A 13,451-nucleotide genomic window follows, 5' to 3' on the forward strand; every position below is an offset into this window, starting at 1 on the left:
AGTTCCAGTTTCCCTAAAGGAGGGCAAGAAGCAATCCCCTGGGGAAAGATTTCACATCCATGCCTCTTTCTCTATAGCCCCAGGCACGACTGCATACAATGTTTTGGCCAAACTAGAATTAATCTGCCACAAACCAGGAAAACCCTGGTTTGTGGCAAATTAATTTGATAGTGGGTTTATTGCGCACCTTCTTGGAAGGCACGGGATAAACCCACTTCTTCCGGTGGCTGGACTGCAGAATACTGCAGTCCAGAGAGTATTCCCACTGATTTCTGGGGTAAATTAGCCAGGAGAAAGGTGGCGGGGGGGGGGGAGGAAACCCCCCCCCCTTTTCCTGGTGCATCATTGTCTGCGGCAGCTCTCCAATGGAGGCTGGGTAAGTACTTTTCTTGCTAAAGGGGCTTTTTAAAGGATTTTGGGGAGGGGTAGAGTGTCCCAGTGTTCTCCCGGGCCAGTCCCAGAAGGACATGTGGACACCCACCCCAGAAAGCAAGTGCTTTCTGGGGTGTGTGTGGACAGGGCCTCAGAACATTCGCTTTTTTAAATGCAAATGCTCCTTGGATAAAGCCCTGTCTAGAAAGGCCCTAAGAAGAGTTTTGCCATGTACCTTGACACCCCAACCCCCACCCCCGAATATAGATATGTTTTGTCTTTAAAAAAATAAACTCCTGCACTCAAAAGCATTTGTAGAAATAAGGCTGCCTACTCTATTTTGTTGACTTTTCTATTTCTGTTTCAGAAAAATGCCAGTTTGGCAATGAACATCTTAAGTGCTATAGTGGCATCAACCAGCATTATTTTGTATATATTTATCATAGCTAACACTGTAATATTATCCAAAGTGTTGATTCCTTCTTCATCCGAGGTAAGTGAAAAAGAGATGGATTAATGGAAAAGAAATATGTAAATATACTTTGAGCTTTGAGGAGGAGGGAGGTCTTTTCAAAATATCTCTTACGAGACAAGCCATGTAAAAAATAGCAAGCAAATCTCTAACTGCAGAAATGGTTCTCCAGCACATCCCTCTATTTTAACCATAGTGTTTCAAAACTGAAATTCCAATATGCTGTCACTCCAGTCAAACATGCACATCTTTACAAATGAATCTGGATTTGGCAACAAATCTGCAAGTTTTTTTCCTTCTTTGTTATGAAAAATTTTCAGTTTGAAACAGCACAATGTTTCAAACTGTTAGAATGGACTGGATGTGCTCCTGATACTTTGGGGCATGTGAAAGTGTACACTTTCAGGAAAAAGCTAAAGATGTGGGTGTGGGACCAAGCTTTTGGTCAGTTAACAATGCAATAAGAGAACGCAGAATGGTGCAATGATAAATAAAATGGACTCAAACTATGTTATCAGATTGCATGATTTTAAATAAGTGATTTTAATGTTTGATATGTTTTAGTGACTGTTTTAATGTATATGTTTTATGTTACTTGATATATATTAATGGGGCATCGAATTGCTGCCTATGTAAGCCACTCTGAGTCCCCTAAGAGGTGAGAAGGGCAGGGTATAAATATGGTCAATCAATCAATCAATCAATGATGTTAGTGAGTTGTTGTGAGTTTTCTGGGCTGTATGGCCATGTTCTAGAAGCATTCTCTCCTGACATTTCGCCTGCATCTATGGTGGTGTTAGTGCATCTATGGTGATGTTAGTTCAGCATCTATTGATGTTAGTGCTATAAACAGTTTAAATATCTGTTGCAACAAAACTGATTTCCTCCAACACTTACACTGTGATGTCTTGGCACTTTTTTCACAGTTCAGGTATGTGCCGAGATCATGAGTTCTTCACAGAACTAGAGTTAGTTCAGGAATTAGCATATCACACCTATATTAAAGTCTCTCCACTGGACAAAATACAAAGTGTTGGTCCTTACCTTTTAAATCCTACATAATTTGGGCCCAGGTTATGAAAGGAATTGCCAAAAAGAGATTTGACAGTTAAACAACAGAATAAAAGTGCAATCTCTTTCAGAAAGTTTATGACTATGTGTTTTAATCTATGTGTTTTAAATGGTTTTATATATTGCATTTTAACTATGTTGTTCCCTGCCTTGAACCTTGGGGAGAGGCATAATAATAATAATAATAATAATAATAATAATAATAATAATAATAATAATATCAAAAGTGAACTACAAAGACTCAGGCAGTACAGGTGGTCCCAGTGGTAATTGGCACACTGGGTGACATGCCAAAAGATCTCAGCCTGCATTTGGAAACAATAAACATTGACAAAATCATGATCTGTCAACTGCAAAAGGCCACCTTACTTGAATCTGCACACATCATTCAAAAAGACATCACACAGTCTTGAGCGCTTAGGAAATGTTCGACTTGTGATACGACATCCAGCATATATATCTCATTTGCTGTGACATACTGTGTTTTTGTATCAGTAAAATAATAACTTATTATGTTGACAGTGTCTGAGTCCTCAAGTAATATGTCCTTTTTTGCTTCTTCCTAATACTTGGGAAATGGGATATCATTGAAAATTAAGGAATACAGAGAAGGCAGCTGATTCTTATGTGTCATGAATAAGGCTGAAATGACTTCTCACTTTCATGTGTGTATTTAAAGCAAAGGTGAACAACTGCATAGATGTCAGGGGACACCTTCCTCCTCACTACACCCACACCATGTGCCACTCCACTGTTTTTTTAAATGTCTGTGTTTGCTTTTGATAGGATTTATGCTTATGTTTTATAATGTTTAATTTTTGTATGGTTATTGTTTCAGCAATTGAATGTTTTGCCTATGTTGGAAACTGCCCTGAGTACTCTTGGGGAGATAGAATGGTATATAAATAATAATAATAATAATAATAATAATAATAATTATTATTATTATTATTATTATTATTATTATTATTATTATAAGCCCAAACACTTGTTTTCCTTTGCAGTCCCTTGAAACATCTCTTCACACCATTTTGAGTGATAATGCAATGAAAAATAGAGCATCTGGACAGGTTGTACAGAGTTTTCCTATACTTGTGAAAAGTGGAGATATCTTTATGTGCTTTAGTGTTTAAATACAAGGGTTGGGAAACTGGGGGCTTTCAGGTGTCACAAAATGGGAAAATGCAGCACATGGACTATCCTATGCTCACCTCTGCTTTTGAACATAGTTGCAGATCAAACCATTTAAAATGTAAAAATGCTTTACATCACTGAACCACAACGAACAAATATTTTAAGAAGGATTTTTCAGGGATTGAGGTACCATCCTAGGTTTTGCAATTTTATATCTTCACAGAAAGATGCATTTGTTGGGCAGATTGTTTATTCTGAGAATTCAAACACCCTTAGATCCTCTGTAGGTGAATCGCTCCATGATGTTTTTAAGATTATGAAGGGCAGAAAGTCGAGCAGTTTTTTAATGAAATAGTTTTCCACAATTAGATTAATGCACACAGTAATATGTATCTTCCATCTGTTTCTCTCCCAGATGTCAATACATCTTGCCTTCAGTATACTATTCCTTATATTGACTTCACTGGAGTTCTGCATTACTGTTATAGTGGCACATTTTGGGTGCCGGGCAAACTGCTGCACTGATGATACAGTAAGTATTTGAGCTTTGTTTCAGAGTTTACTTACTTACTTAGGCGATCCCTCGTTGGACGAGTAAGATGGTCTTCCATCATGGGTTTCCTTGTGGGTCTGCATGTGGCTGTGGAGCCCTATTCTTGCTCTGATCTTCTTCCGCAGTGAGGGCATTGGTTTCCAGGTGGAAGGCGGTCCCGGTCGGGGTTGGCTTGACGCGCCTTCCTCCTGGCACGTTTCTCTCTTTCACCCTCCACTCGTGCCTCCTCGAATTCTGCAGCACTGCTGGTCACAGCTGACCTCCAGCTGGAGCGCTCAAGGGCCAGGGCCTCCCAGTTCTCAGTGTCAATGCCAGAGTTTTTAAGGTTGGCTTTGAGCCCATCTTTAAATCTCTTTTCCTGTCCACCAAAATTCCGTTTTCCGTTCTTGAGTTCGGAGTAGAGCAACTGCTTTGGGAGACGGTGGTCAGGCATCCGGACAACGTGGCCTGTCCAGCGGAGTTGATGTTGGAGGACCATCGCTTCAATGCTGGTGGTCTTTGCTTCCTCCAGCACGCTGACGTTTGTCCGCTTGTCTTCCCAGGAGATTTGCAGGATTTTCCGGAGGCAGCGCTGATGGAATTGTTCCAGGAGCTGCATGTGACGTCTGTAGACAGTCCACGTCTCACAGGCATATAGCAGGGTTGGGAGGACAATAGCTTTATAGACAAGCACCTTAGTATCCCTACGGATGTCCCGGTCCTCAAACACTCTCTGCTTCATTCGGGAAAATGCTGCACTTGCAGAGCTCAGGCGGTGTTGTATTTCGGCGTCGATGTTGACTTTGGTGGAGAGGTGGCTGCCAAGGTAGCGGAAATGGTCGACATTTTCTAATGTTACACCATTAAGCTGTATCTCTGGCATTGGAGAGGGGACAGCTGGTGACTGCTGGAACAGCACTTTGGTTTTCTCGATGTTCAGTGACAGGCCAAGCTTTGTGTATGCTTCTGCAAAGGTGTTGAGAGTGGCTTGTAGATCTTCTTCTGTATGCGCACAGACGACATTGTCATCAGCATACTGGAGTTCTATAACAGATGTTGTTGTGACCTTGGTTTTGGCTTTTAGTCTGCTGAGGTTAAATAGCTTGCCGTCTGTCCGATAGATGATTTCCACTCGGAAAAGAAATTCCCAAAAAATTTTAAAAAAGCAATGGATAAAAAGGTAAGGGAAATAAATTTAGATAGAATAGGGGATTGGATGAAGGCAGAAATGAAGAGGGAAAGGATGTTGGAAGAGTTTAAAGAAATAAAATTATCATGGTTTCATTGTATACAACTAGAACAATGGTTAATAAACTGGAAAAAAAATAATAGAAACGGAAACCAACTCAATCAATTTGAACAAATAATACAGAAGGGAAGGGCAGTAGAAGAGCACGAAAACTTGAGAGGTATAATTAGCAAAATCTATAAGATACTAATTGAAATGAAGGATGGGAAAACGAAAAAGAGTACCCTTAAGGAGATTTGGGAAGAGGATTTAGGGATAAAAATAAGTGAAATAGAGTGGCAACAGTTATGGGGACAAAGACATTTAAAAAACCTATCGATACGTGTTAAAGAAAATTATTACAAGTTAATATGGAAGTGGTACTTAACACCGGTAAGAATAGCATATATGAATAAAAACAATTCAACAAATTGTTGGAGAGGATGTAAAGAACCAGGAACATATATACATATGTGGTGGCAATGTAAATATGTAAATAATTTTTGGGAGAAAGTATTTAGAGAAATAGAAAGCATAATGAATATGAAAATAGACAAAAGTCCTAGTATAGCCTTATTATCATTATATACCAATAAGCAACTGAAAAAGGAGGATAAAGAAGCGATAACAAACTTACTAACTATAGCAAGACTGCTCATAGCAAGGAATTGGAAAAAAGAAATGAATATACGAATAGAGGAGTGGTACAAGGAAGCATGGAAAATGGCATTAAATGATAAACTGACATGTATATTAAAGGTTAAAAAAGGTATATGGAAACAAAGTGATTTTGATGCTATATGGGGTAAATTTGTGGTAAATGGATTAAAAAATAAGGAAGGAAAATTACCGTCACAAGAAGAAATGAAATTTTGGACAGACGAAATGTAAAAAATGTGGCTTGAGACGGGTGGAGGGGAGCACAGAGGTGAAAAAAGGGGAAAAAAAGAGAAAAGGGGAGGAAATGTCAAAGCAAAACAACAAAACAACATGTTAAAGAGGTTGATGTATAAAATGCAACAGTATGTAATAATTGTGATAAATCAATAAAAAATAAAAATAAAAAAATAAAAAAGATGATTTCCACTCCGGTGGGAAGCTTCCCATCAGCAAGGTGAAGTATCATGGCGATGAAGATGGAGAATAAAGTTGGGGCAATAACACATCCCTGTTTGACACCCGATTCCACCTTAAATGGGTCACTTTGGGAGCCATTGCTGTCCAAGACTGTTGCCATCATGTCATCGTGGAGGAGCTGCAGGATGTTCACAAATTTGCTTGGGCACCCGATTTTGTGGAGGATGGTCCAGAGAGCACTGCGATTCACTGTGTCAAATGCCTTTGCAAGGTCAATGAATGCCATGTACAGAGGTTGGTTTTGTTCCCTGCATTTTTCTTGGAGCTGTCGTGCAGTGAAGATCATGTCCACAGTTCCTCTGGAGGGGCGGAAGCCGTTCTGGGATTCTGGGAGGGTATCTTCTGAGAGGGGCAGAAGGCGGTTTGCAAGGATTCTTGCGAGGATTTTTCCAGCTGAGGTTAGAAGGGAGATACCTCGATAGTTTCCGCAGTCTGTTCTTTCCCCTTTTTTGAAGAGGGTGATGATGGTGGCATCCCTGAAGTCTACTGGGATTTTCTCGTGACCCACACTTTTTCTATGAGCTGGTGGAGTTGGTGTGTCAGCGCAGGTCCTCCCTCTTTAAAGATTTCAGCAGGGATCCCATCCGGTCCGCTGGCTTTGTTGTTCTTTTGTTGGCTGATGGCATTGCTGACTTCTTCCAAACTAGGCAGTGCTGCAAGCTCATCCCTGGTTTGTTGTTGCGGGATTTGTGAGAGGACCTCTTCGGCCACACTGGAGCTGCGGTTTAGGAGGCTTTGGTAGTGTTCTTTCCAACGTAGTGCAATTGACTTTTGGTCCTTCAGGAGTTTGGTTCCGTCTGATGAGCGTAGAGGCTGTATGCCATGGTTTCTTGGCCCATAGATGACCTTTGTGGCTTTGAAAAATCCTTGAGCATTATGGGTATCTGCCAGGTGTTGGATTTCTTCAGCCTTCTTTGTCCACCAGATGTTCTTGAGTTCTCTTGTCCTTCTTTGGACCTCAGCTTTTGCACTGGCGTAGATCTTTTTCTTAGCAGCACAGTTGATGTCTCTCTGCCATGTTTGGAAGGCTTTCCTTTTCTTGTCGATTAGCTGTTGGATCTCGATGTCATTTTTGTCAAACCAGTCTTGATGTTTCTTGGCTTGGTATCCAATAGTTTCTTCGCAGGCTTGGATGATGGAGGTCTTCAGTTTGTTCCAATGTTCCTCAACATTTTCGGGGTGCTCTGTGGGGAGATGGTCCTTGAGTGCTGTTTGGAGATGGGCTCGCCTGGAGGGCTCCTGAAGGGCTTGGGTGTTCATTTTGCGCCTTGTCTTTCTTCCTTGGAGTCTGCGCTTGGGGGCGATCTTGATAGCCATCGTGGATCGGATTAGCCTGTGGTCAGTCCAGCAGTCGTCAGCACCTGTCATGGCTCTTGTGAGGAGTACGTCACGGCGGTCTCTGGCACGTGTGATTACATAGTCTAAGAGGTGCCAATGCTTTGACCGGGGGTGCTTCCATGATGTCTTGAACTTGTTTTTCTGGCGGAAGAGCGTGTTGGTGATGACAAGGTTGTGCTCCGCACATTTGGTGAGAAGCAGGATGCCATTCGAGTTGCTGTTTCCAACCCCGTCTTTTCCGATGGTCCCTGGCCACAGGTCGAAGTCTCGCCCGACTCTTGCATTGAAGTCCCCCAGGAGAATGATTTTGTCCTCCTTAGGTATCCCCGATAAGACGGTGTCCAACTGACAGTAGAATTTCTCCTTGATGTCTTCGTCAGCATCTAGTGTTGGTGCATAGGCACTTATGATGGTTGCCCGTTGGTTTTTGGCAAGATCGATTCGGAGGGTTGAGAGTCGTTCATTGATGCCAGTGGGTGCTTCGGACAGATGTTTCATCAGATCATTTCTGATGGCGAAGCCAACTCCGTGCATTCTTTTGTCTTCTTCGGGCAGTCCCTTCCAGAAGAAGGTGTAGCCTCCTTTGTCTTCCTTCAGCTGTCCCTCTCCTGCTCTCCGGGTCTCCTGAAGGGCTGCTATGTCAATGTTGAAGCGTCCCAGCTCCCTTGCAATGATGGCAGTTCTGCGTTCGGGGCGTTCACTGTCACTGTTGTCCATCAGTGTCCGTACGTTCCACGTACCGAAGTTCATTTTTCTTTTTTGGCCGCAGGATGGTGACCCCACTGGACGCGGCAGTCACCTTGTCGTGGATAAGTGAGGCAGACTATGTTTAGGGCATAGTCTGCCTCACTTATCCAGTCAGGGATAAGTGAGGCAAACTATGTTTAGGGCACCTTTTCTAGCCCCCTCCCCGTGTGGGGTGAGCAGAGTGGGTCCTAAAAAGGGCTGCTCAGTCGCGGATACAGCTGCCGAACTACTCAACTGCCTCGGACCTTGAGGTAGAACGACTGAGTCCGTACCCACCGCCCATGTGCCAGTCTGTGACTAGGGGCTTCCAGATTTCACAGTCCTGCCCCCGTCGCCACTCGCTGATCGCCATGGGACTTTGGTTAGTTGGTTTTTATTTTCTTTGGAAGACGCCTGTGCGTGGGTTTTTTTAATGTGTGGAGGTCAGTGCACAAATGATCAACACACAGACTTCACAGAGTGAGGTTCCACTGGTGATGTAGTTTAACACAATGACCGTGGCTTCTCAGTCTGTTGCAGCCTTCTTCCGCCTTCGCAGCCGTTGTAACATGTGCCATGTTATCCTCCGCCTGCTCCGCCGTTGAGGTCTTTGGGTCTTCAGACTGTGCTTGGTCTGGGACCTCCCCCGCGGCCACTCCTGGGAGTGCACGACTCCAGTTGTTGTGCCCACAGGTTCATCGGAACACGCAAGCCCCCTCACCACGACAAGGTGACAGTCCATCGAGGGGGGTTTCAGAGTTTAAGCAGATAATGACCCCACTAAATACCGCTGCAAGTTCAGTGACTCTGTGATCAAGCATGTGAAAAGGCAGGCAGACATTTACAGATACAAAATTTTTACTGTAGCAGTTTTTAGTTCATGAAGCTGTCTGTACTGGGAATGTGTGCTGCTGCTGAGGACCAAACATGGGGGAACCCATGGGGAGATTCCCTGCAACTTTTCCTAATATTTTCCAAAGAATTAGCTTATTCTGCAATAATAATAATAATAATAATAATAATAATAATAATTTCTTACCTGCCTCTCCTTGTGGCTTGAGGTAGTTACAACACATCTAAAAATATAATCATTATATAAAATACACATATTACAATATATTCCTACCAAATACATATATTAAAATATACAGAGGGATCCCTTGGTGGTGCAATGGGCTAAACCACTGAGCTGCTGAACTTGCTGTCCGAAAGGTTGGTGGTTTGAATCCAGGGAGCGGAGTGAGTTTGCCCTAGCTTTGGCCAACCTAGCAGTTCAAAACATGCAAATGTGACTATATCAATGGGTACCACTTCTGTGGGAAGGTAACAGAGATGAGCACCACCTCCCAGAGTCAGACACAACTAGACTTAATTCATGGGAAACCTTTACCTTTACCTTTACGATTAAAATACAGTGGGCACAAGATGCGAGTTTAAAATTCATGATTAAAATTGGCTGGGTAGGCCTGTCAGAAGAAATAGGGTCTTCAGATGCATTTAAAATTCCAACAGCTCATTTAGCTGTTGGAGCTCTTTCAACAGGTCATTCCACTGTCATGTGTTTTGAGTTTTTATTTATTTTTTACTAGTACATAATATAGTTGTTTTCTCAAAGCATAATTCTGTTACCTGTATGTTCAATTTCACCACTCCCAATCTCTAACTGGAAATTGTCTGTGATGTGATTAGTATTAATGAAATTATCTTTCTCCATCACTTGTTACTGTGTAGACAGACACACATGAGCCATGATCTTCCACTGAAGATCATGTGTAAAAGGTAAATGTATGTATGCTTTGTGATTACTGAAATAAGAATAAATTCATGCTTTCTTGAATAAATATTATTATGTGCTTCGGTTCTTGCTATTTGCCACAACTTTTGTAGCAAAATGTTCACAGAACAGTATTTGTTTGTGTCTTTCAGCTCACAAACATCTATAATTTATCATATGTGGCTCTTGCATTTGGCATGTTTGGCCATCCATTCTATGGTTATGCATTTATAGCTATGACTATGAATTCTGGCCAATATTTTTTTTCAATACAGCAATAAAAGTATAGATTGACTTGATTCTTCACTGCTGTGGTAGTAACAGCAATGCTTCAGAGTCTTTGGAATGATTTCTTTTATGACGACTTGAAGAGATGGGGCAGCACTGGATAATGTCATCATAAGGTTCCCAGTGAAGATAAATGATAAGTAATGAAAATGTTTTCTTCTGTTTTAGGCTATTGTTTATGTGCCCTGCACTATCAATGGAGAGAACGTCATTCCTACTGAAAAAAAATTGGCTTCCCTGCAAGCAGTTTAAGACAGAAGAAATTATGAGAGATATCACACAGGCAAACTTAGCACATCAATAATCTCACAATTTCCTGTAATTGTTCACAAATATATTTGCAGCTTCAATATTTAGCAGATTAAAGGCCCTCCCTCCAGATGCTCCTAGAAACAAGGGAGAAACTTGGCCTTGAGGAATGTCTCATCTATTGACAAATGTCCCCTACAGAAGGCTCTGTCGGCACCCGAATTGTGATATATTTAGCACAAAGTTTGAATATCTATTATGAATGGTTGCCTCTAAGCTCATTGGTTCTCTTCTATTGTGGCCAACTAAGGGCATTTGTTAAAGCATTTTCAGCAGAGATATCCAGTATCCAGCTAACTTCCTTTACACTGTTCTGTCATTGCAACTAAGATCATAAGTGATGTCCCTGTGTTGTGATGTATCAACCTGTTTCCTTTCTAATAATGTTTTTGGGCAAAATAAAGTCTATGCTCTTCAAACTTCCCTTGCATCTGTGCTATTTAGCTGCTTTCTGTATTATATCAAAGACAGTGAATGATCTATTTTGTGTGCAACACACCTCTCATCACAACTCTAATACTGTCCTTTTTCCTGAGTACACAGGAATATATGTATGTTTGCACAGACAAGGAAGGATCATCCTACCATTCCTGTGGAAGGTGTTCCCCTACTCAGACCATGCATGTGTACATAGACATGTACAGTCATGTATCCATCTGATCTGGGTTCATGGCAACAGACAAGTTTTTTCCCTAGTTCTTACATTCTTTGAGACCTCACCAGACAGGCAGGGGGATAGTGAACTGTCTGCCTTCATTCCCTAAAGTCTTTTGATCTTCAGGGAAGGCTTCTTATCCCACATCCTTTCCCTGCTTCCTCCCTGTGTTCTCTAATTAGGAGTCGGGTAGCACCTGATTCCTGGAAATGGAGTCTTCTTTCAGTTTTCTAGTGCTGGCAAGACAGATTCCCACGGGCAGTCCTCAACTTGTACAAAGAGAAGAAAACAAAATTAATGAGTAATAGAACTTTTACATCTGAAAGGATCACTATAAAGAGAAACACAGAGTCCCAGCTTTGTGTTATCTGTTCCATTGCTTCCTTGAATCTAAACAGATAATTTCAAGTTTGACTTTATTTCCTGTCACTCTTACTCTTCATGAAGTGATGTAGCTTTAGCCAGCTTCCCTGAGTCCCCTTGGCTGTATATCAGCATGTGACTTGCATGAATATACTCATGAATTAGCTGCTGATGGCTATTACCTGTTATTATTAAACACAGCAGTTTAATCTTGGTGTTTTCATGATATAAACACCAACTTGTAGGAGAAGTATTTTAACATTTTTTTCTCATTTATCCACAAACACTTTACCTGCTGTAGGAAAGGTCTGCTCTCTGGTGGACATTTTGAATGGAGCATGTTGTTTAATTTGTTCTTAAAGTATTTAGTTTACAAGCGAGGATCATTTTTGGTTCTTTTCTCGAGACAAAGGATTAGTACTTTCCTGGAATTTAAATTAGGGCTTTCCCATTATAACTTAGAAGTTGGAGGGGGGCAAAGTCTATTCTGCCATCCCCTTCAGTGTTCCCTACAATTTATAGGAAAAGGTGAAAGAGGAGAAAAGACACGGTTTGAGAGATGCTGAAAAAACGGTAGGTTGGGACCAAAGTTTCAAATATTATTTTTTACTTTTTTACTATTTGCAGGATGTTTGCAAGTAGATCATAACTTCTATCAACTTTCTGATTAATATGTACAGTCCAAGACCTGTCCTAAAGACTTATCAGGCAATTGATCTGTAAGAATTGCATTTTATTATATTCATGATTTCCTGGCTCTCAAATTCAAAATGCCAATTCCTGGGCCAGTGACATTTTTCCAGGAAAGAAAGAAGCAACTGGTCTCAAGAGGCACAAATTTAGTGTTGGTTCCTGGCATATTCGAAAACAGTTGCTGGCATTCCACATCAGATGGCCTGAAAAACATACATGTCCTGGAGCATATATGGTTCATAACCTGCCCACCACCCTCAAAAGCTTGCACACCATTTAGACTAGGAGTTCTTAACCAGGGGTTCCTTGGTGGTCCATGGAAAGATTTCAGTGGATCAGTGAGCTTTGAATGTAAAAAAAAAAAAACCCCAACCTTTTATTTTTATTTTATCTGGCCTCTAACTGAAATCTAGCATTTCCTTCACTGATGACTGTATGCAATAAATTATAGTAGTATTTATTTCATATCATATTACACTTGTTGCATGTCTCAAAAATGTGATGAATTTGTGACTGTGTATTGAAATTGTGGGAAAGTTCTAAAATGTAATTTTGAATATTACTAAAATTTAATTTAAAGGCATGCCAATGTTCTGTGTCATAAAACCATCTCCTGCTATATTCCGAAGAGGGATCCATTGCTTTTATCTAACTGACAAAGAGATCAGTGGAGCAAAAAAGGTTTGTTTTGTTGGGTTTTTTTTTACTTGACTAAGGGCCTTTCCACACAGCTCTCTATCCCAGAATATCAAGGCAGAATAACCCACAATATCCGCTTTGAACTGGGTTATCTGAGTCCACACTCAGATAATGTGAGATTTTCTGCCTTGATATTCAGGGATATAGGGCTGTATGGAAGGGCCCTAAGATTTCAGGAGTTGGTTTTTTATTTTTTTTATTTATTTACTTATTTTAAAAACATTTAACATTTTACAGCTGGCTTGTTACATCATCTATTGTCAGATATACACTTGCCCCTACTATCCAACATCATTCATACAACATTATAAAAATACAGCTCTGTCAGTTCTATCACTTTTACATATTCTAATTTCATGCAGTGCATAAAATTATTATAATATATTTTCTAATTGTTCATTCACAGTCTTTCTCGGTCATTTGGTGGCTTGAATTCACCTTTACTTTTCATCTTCATCATCAGTGATCCCTCCTGGCCGAGTATGATTGCCTACCAAGTAGGTTCATAGATTTGATTGCAGATACCTATTCTTAATCTGCATGTTCTCCTGCAGTGAGGACATTGAGGACACACCTATGTGTCATCCAACAAAGATCCGCATAGTTAAAGCAATAGTATTCTCTGTAGTAACCTATGGAAGTGAAAGCTGGACCATATGG

The 13,451-nt window shown here is 40.9% G+C and overlaps 1 protein-coding gene and 1 long non-coding RNA gene across 10 annotated transcripts in view; one reads left to right on the top strand and one right to left on the bottom strand.

The window, feature by feature from the left end:
• LOC132772285 (uncharacterized) overlaps window positions 1-10,800 on the top strand; it is a 43,717-nt gene extending 32,917 nt beyond the window's left edge. For 8 of the 9 annotated variants that reach the window (XM_067462239.1, XM_067462247.1, XM_067462219.1 and 5 more), the window contains 4 exons: window positions 740-865; window positions 2,920-2,985; window positions 3,465-3,581; window positions 10,241-10,800. In XM_067462239.1, the coding sequence (XP_067318340.1) occupies window positions 740-865; window positions 2,920-2,985; window positions 3,465-3,581; window positions 10,241-10,324 (393 nt within the window). In that variant the 3' untranslated portion in view covers window positions 10,325-10,800. The remainder of the gene's footprint in view (window positions 1-739; window positions 866-2,919; window positions 2,986-3,464; window positions 3,582-10,240) is intronic. The other variant, XM_067462243.1, reaches the window with a different exon arrangement.
• LOC132772339 (uncharacterized) overlaps window positions 1-11,294 on the bottom strand; it is a 32,641-nt gene extending 21,347 nt beyond the window's left edge. The window contains exons 1-2 of the long non-coding RNA XR_010908861.1: window positions 11,233-11,294; window positions 9,050-9,086 (exon numbers count right to left, since the gene is read on the bottom strand). This is a non-coding gene — a long non-coding RNA (uncharacterized lncRNA). The remainder of the gene's footprint in view (window positions 1-9,049; window positions 9,087-11,232) is intronic.
• Between the last annotated feature and the right edge of the window lie 2,157 nt (window positions 11,295-13,451).

The sequence above is a fragment of the Anolis sagrei genome, chromosome 1, assembly GCF_037176765.1.
Source record: "Anolis sagrei isolate rAnoSag1 chromosome 1, rAnoSag1.mat, whole genome shotgun sequence".
NCBI classification, from domain to species: domain Eukaryota; kingdom Metazoa; phylum Chordata; class Lepidosauria; order Squamata; family Dactyloidae; genus Anolis; species Anolis sagrei.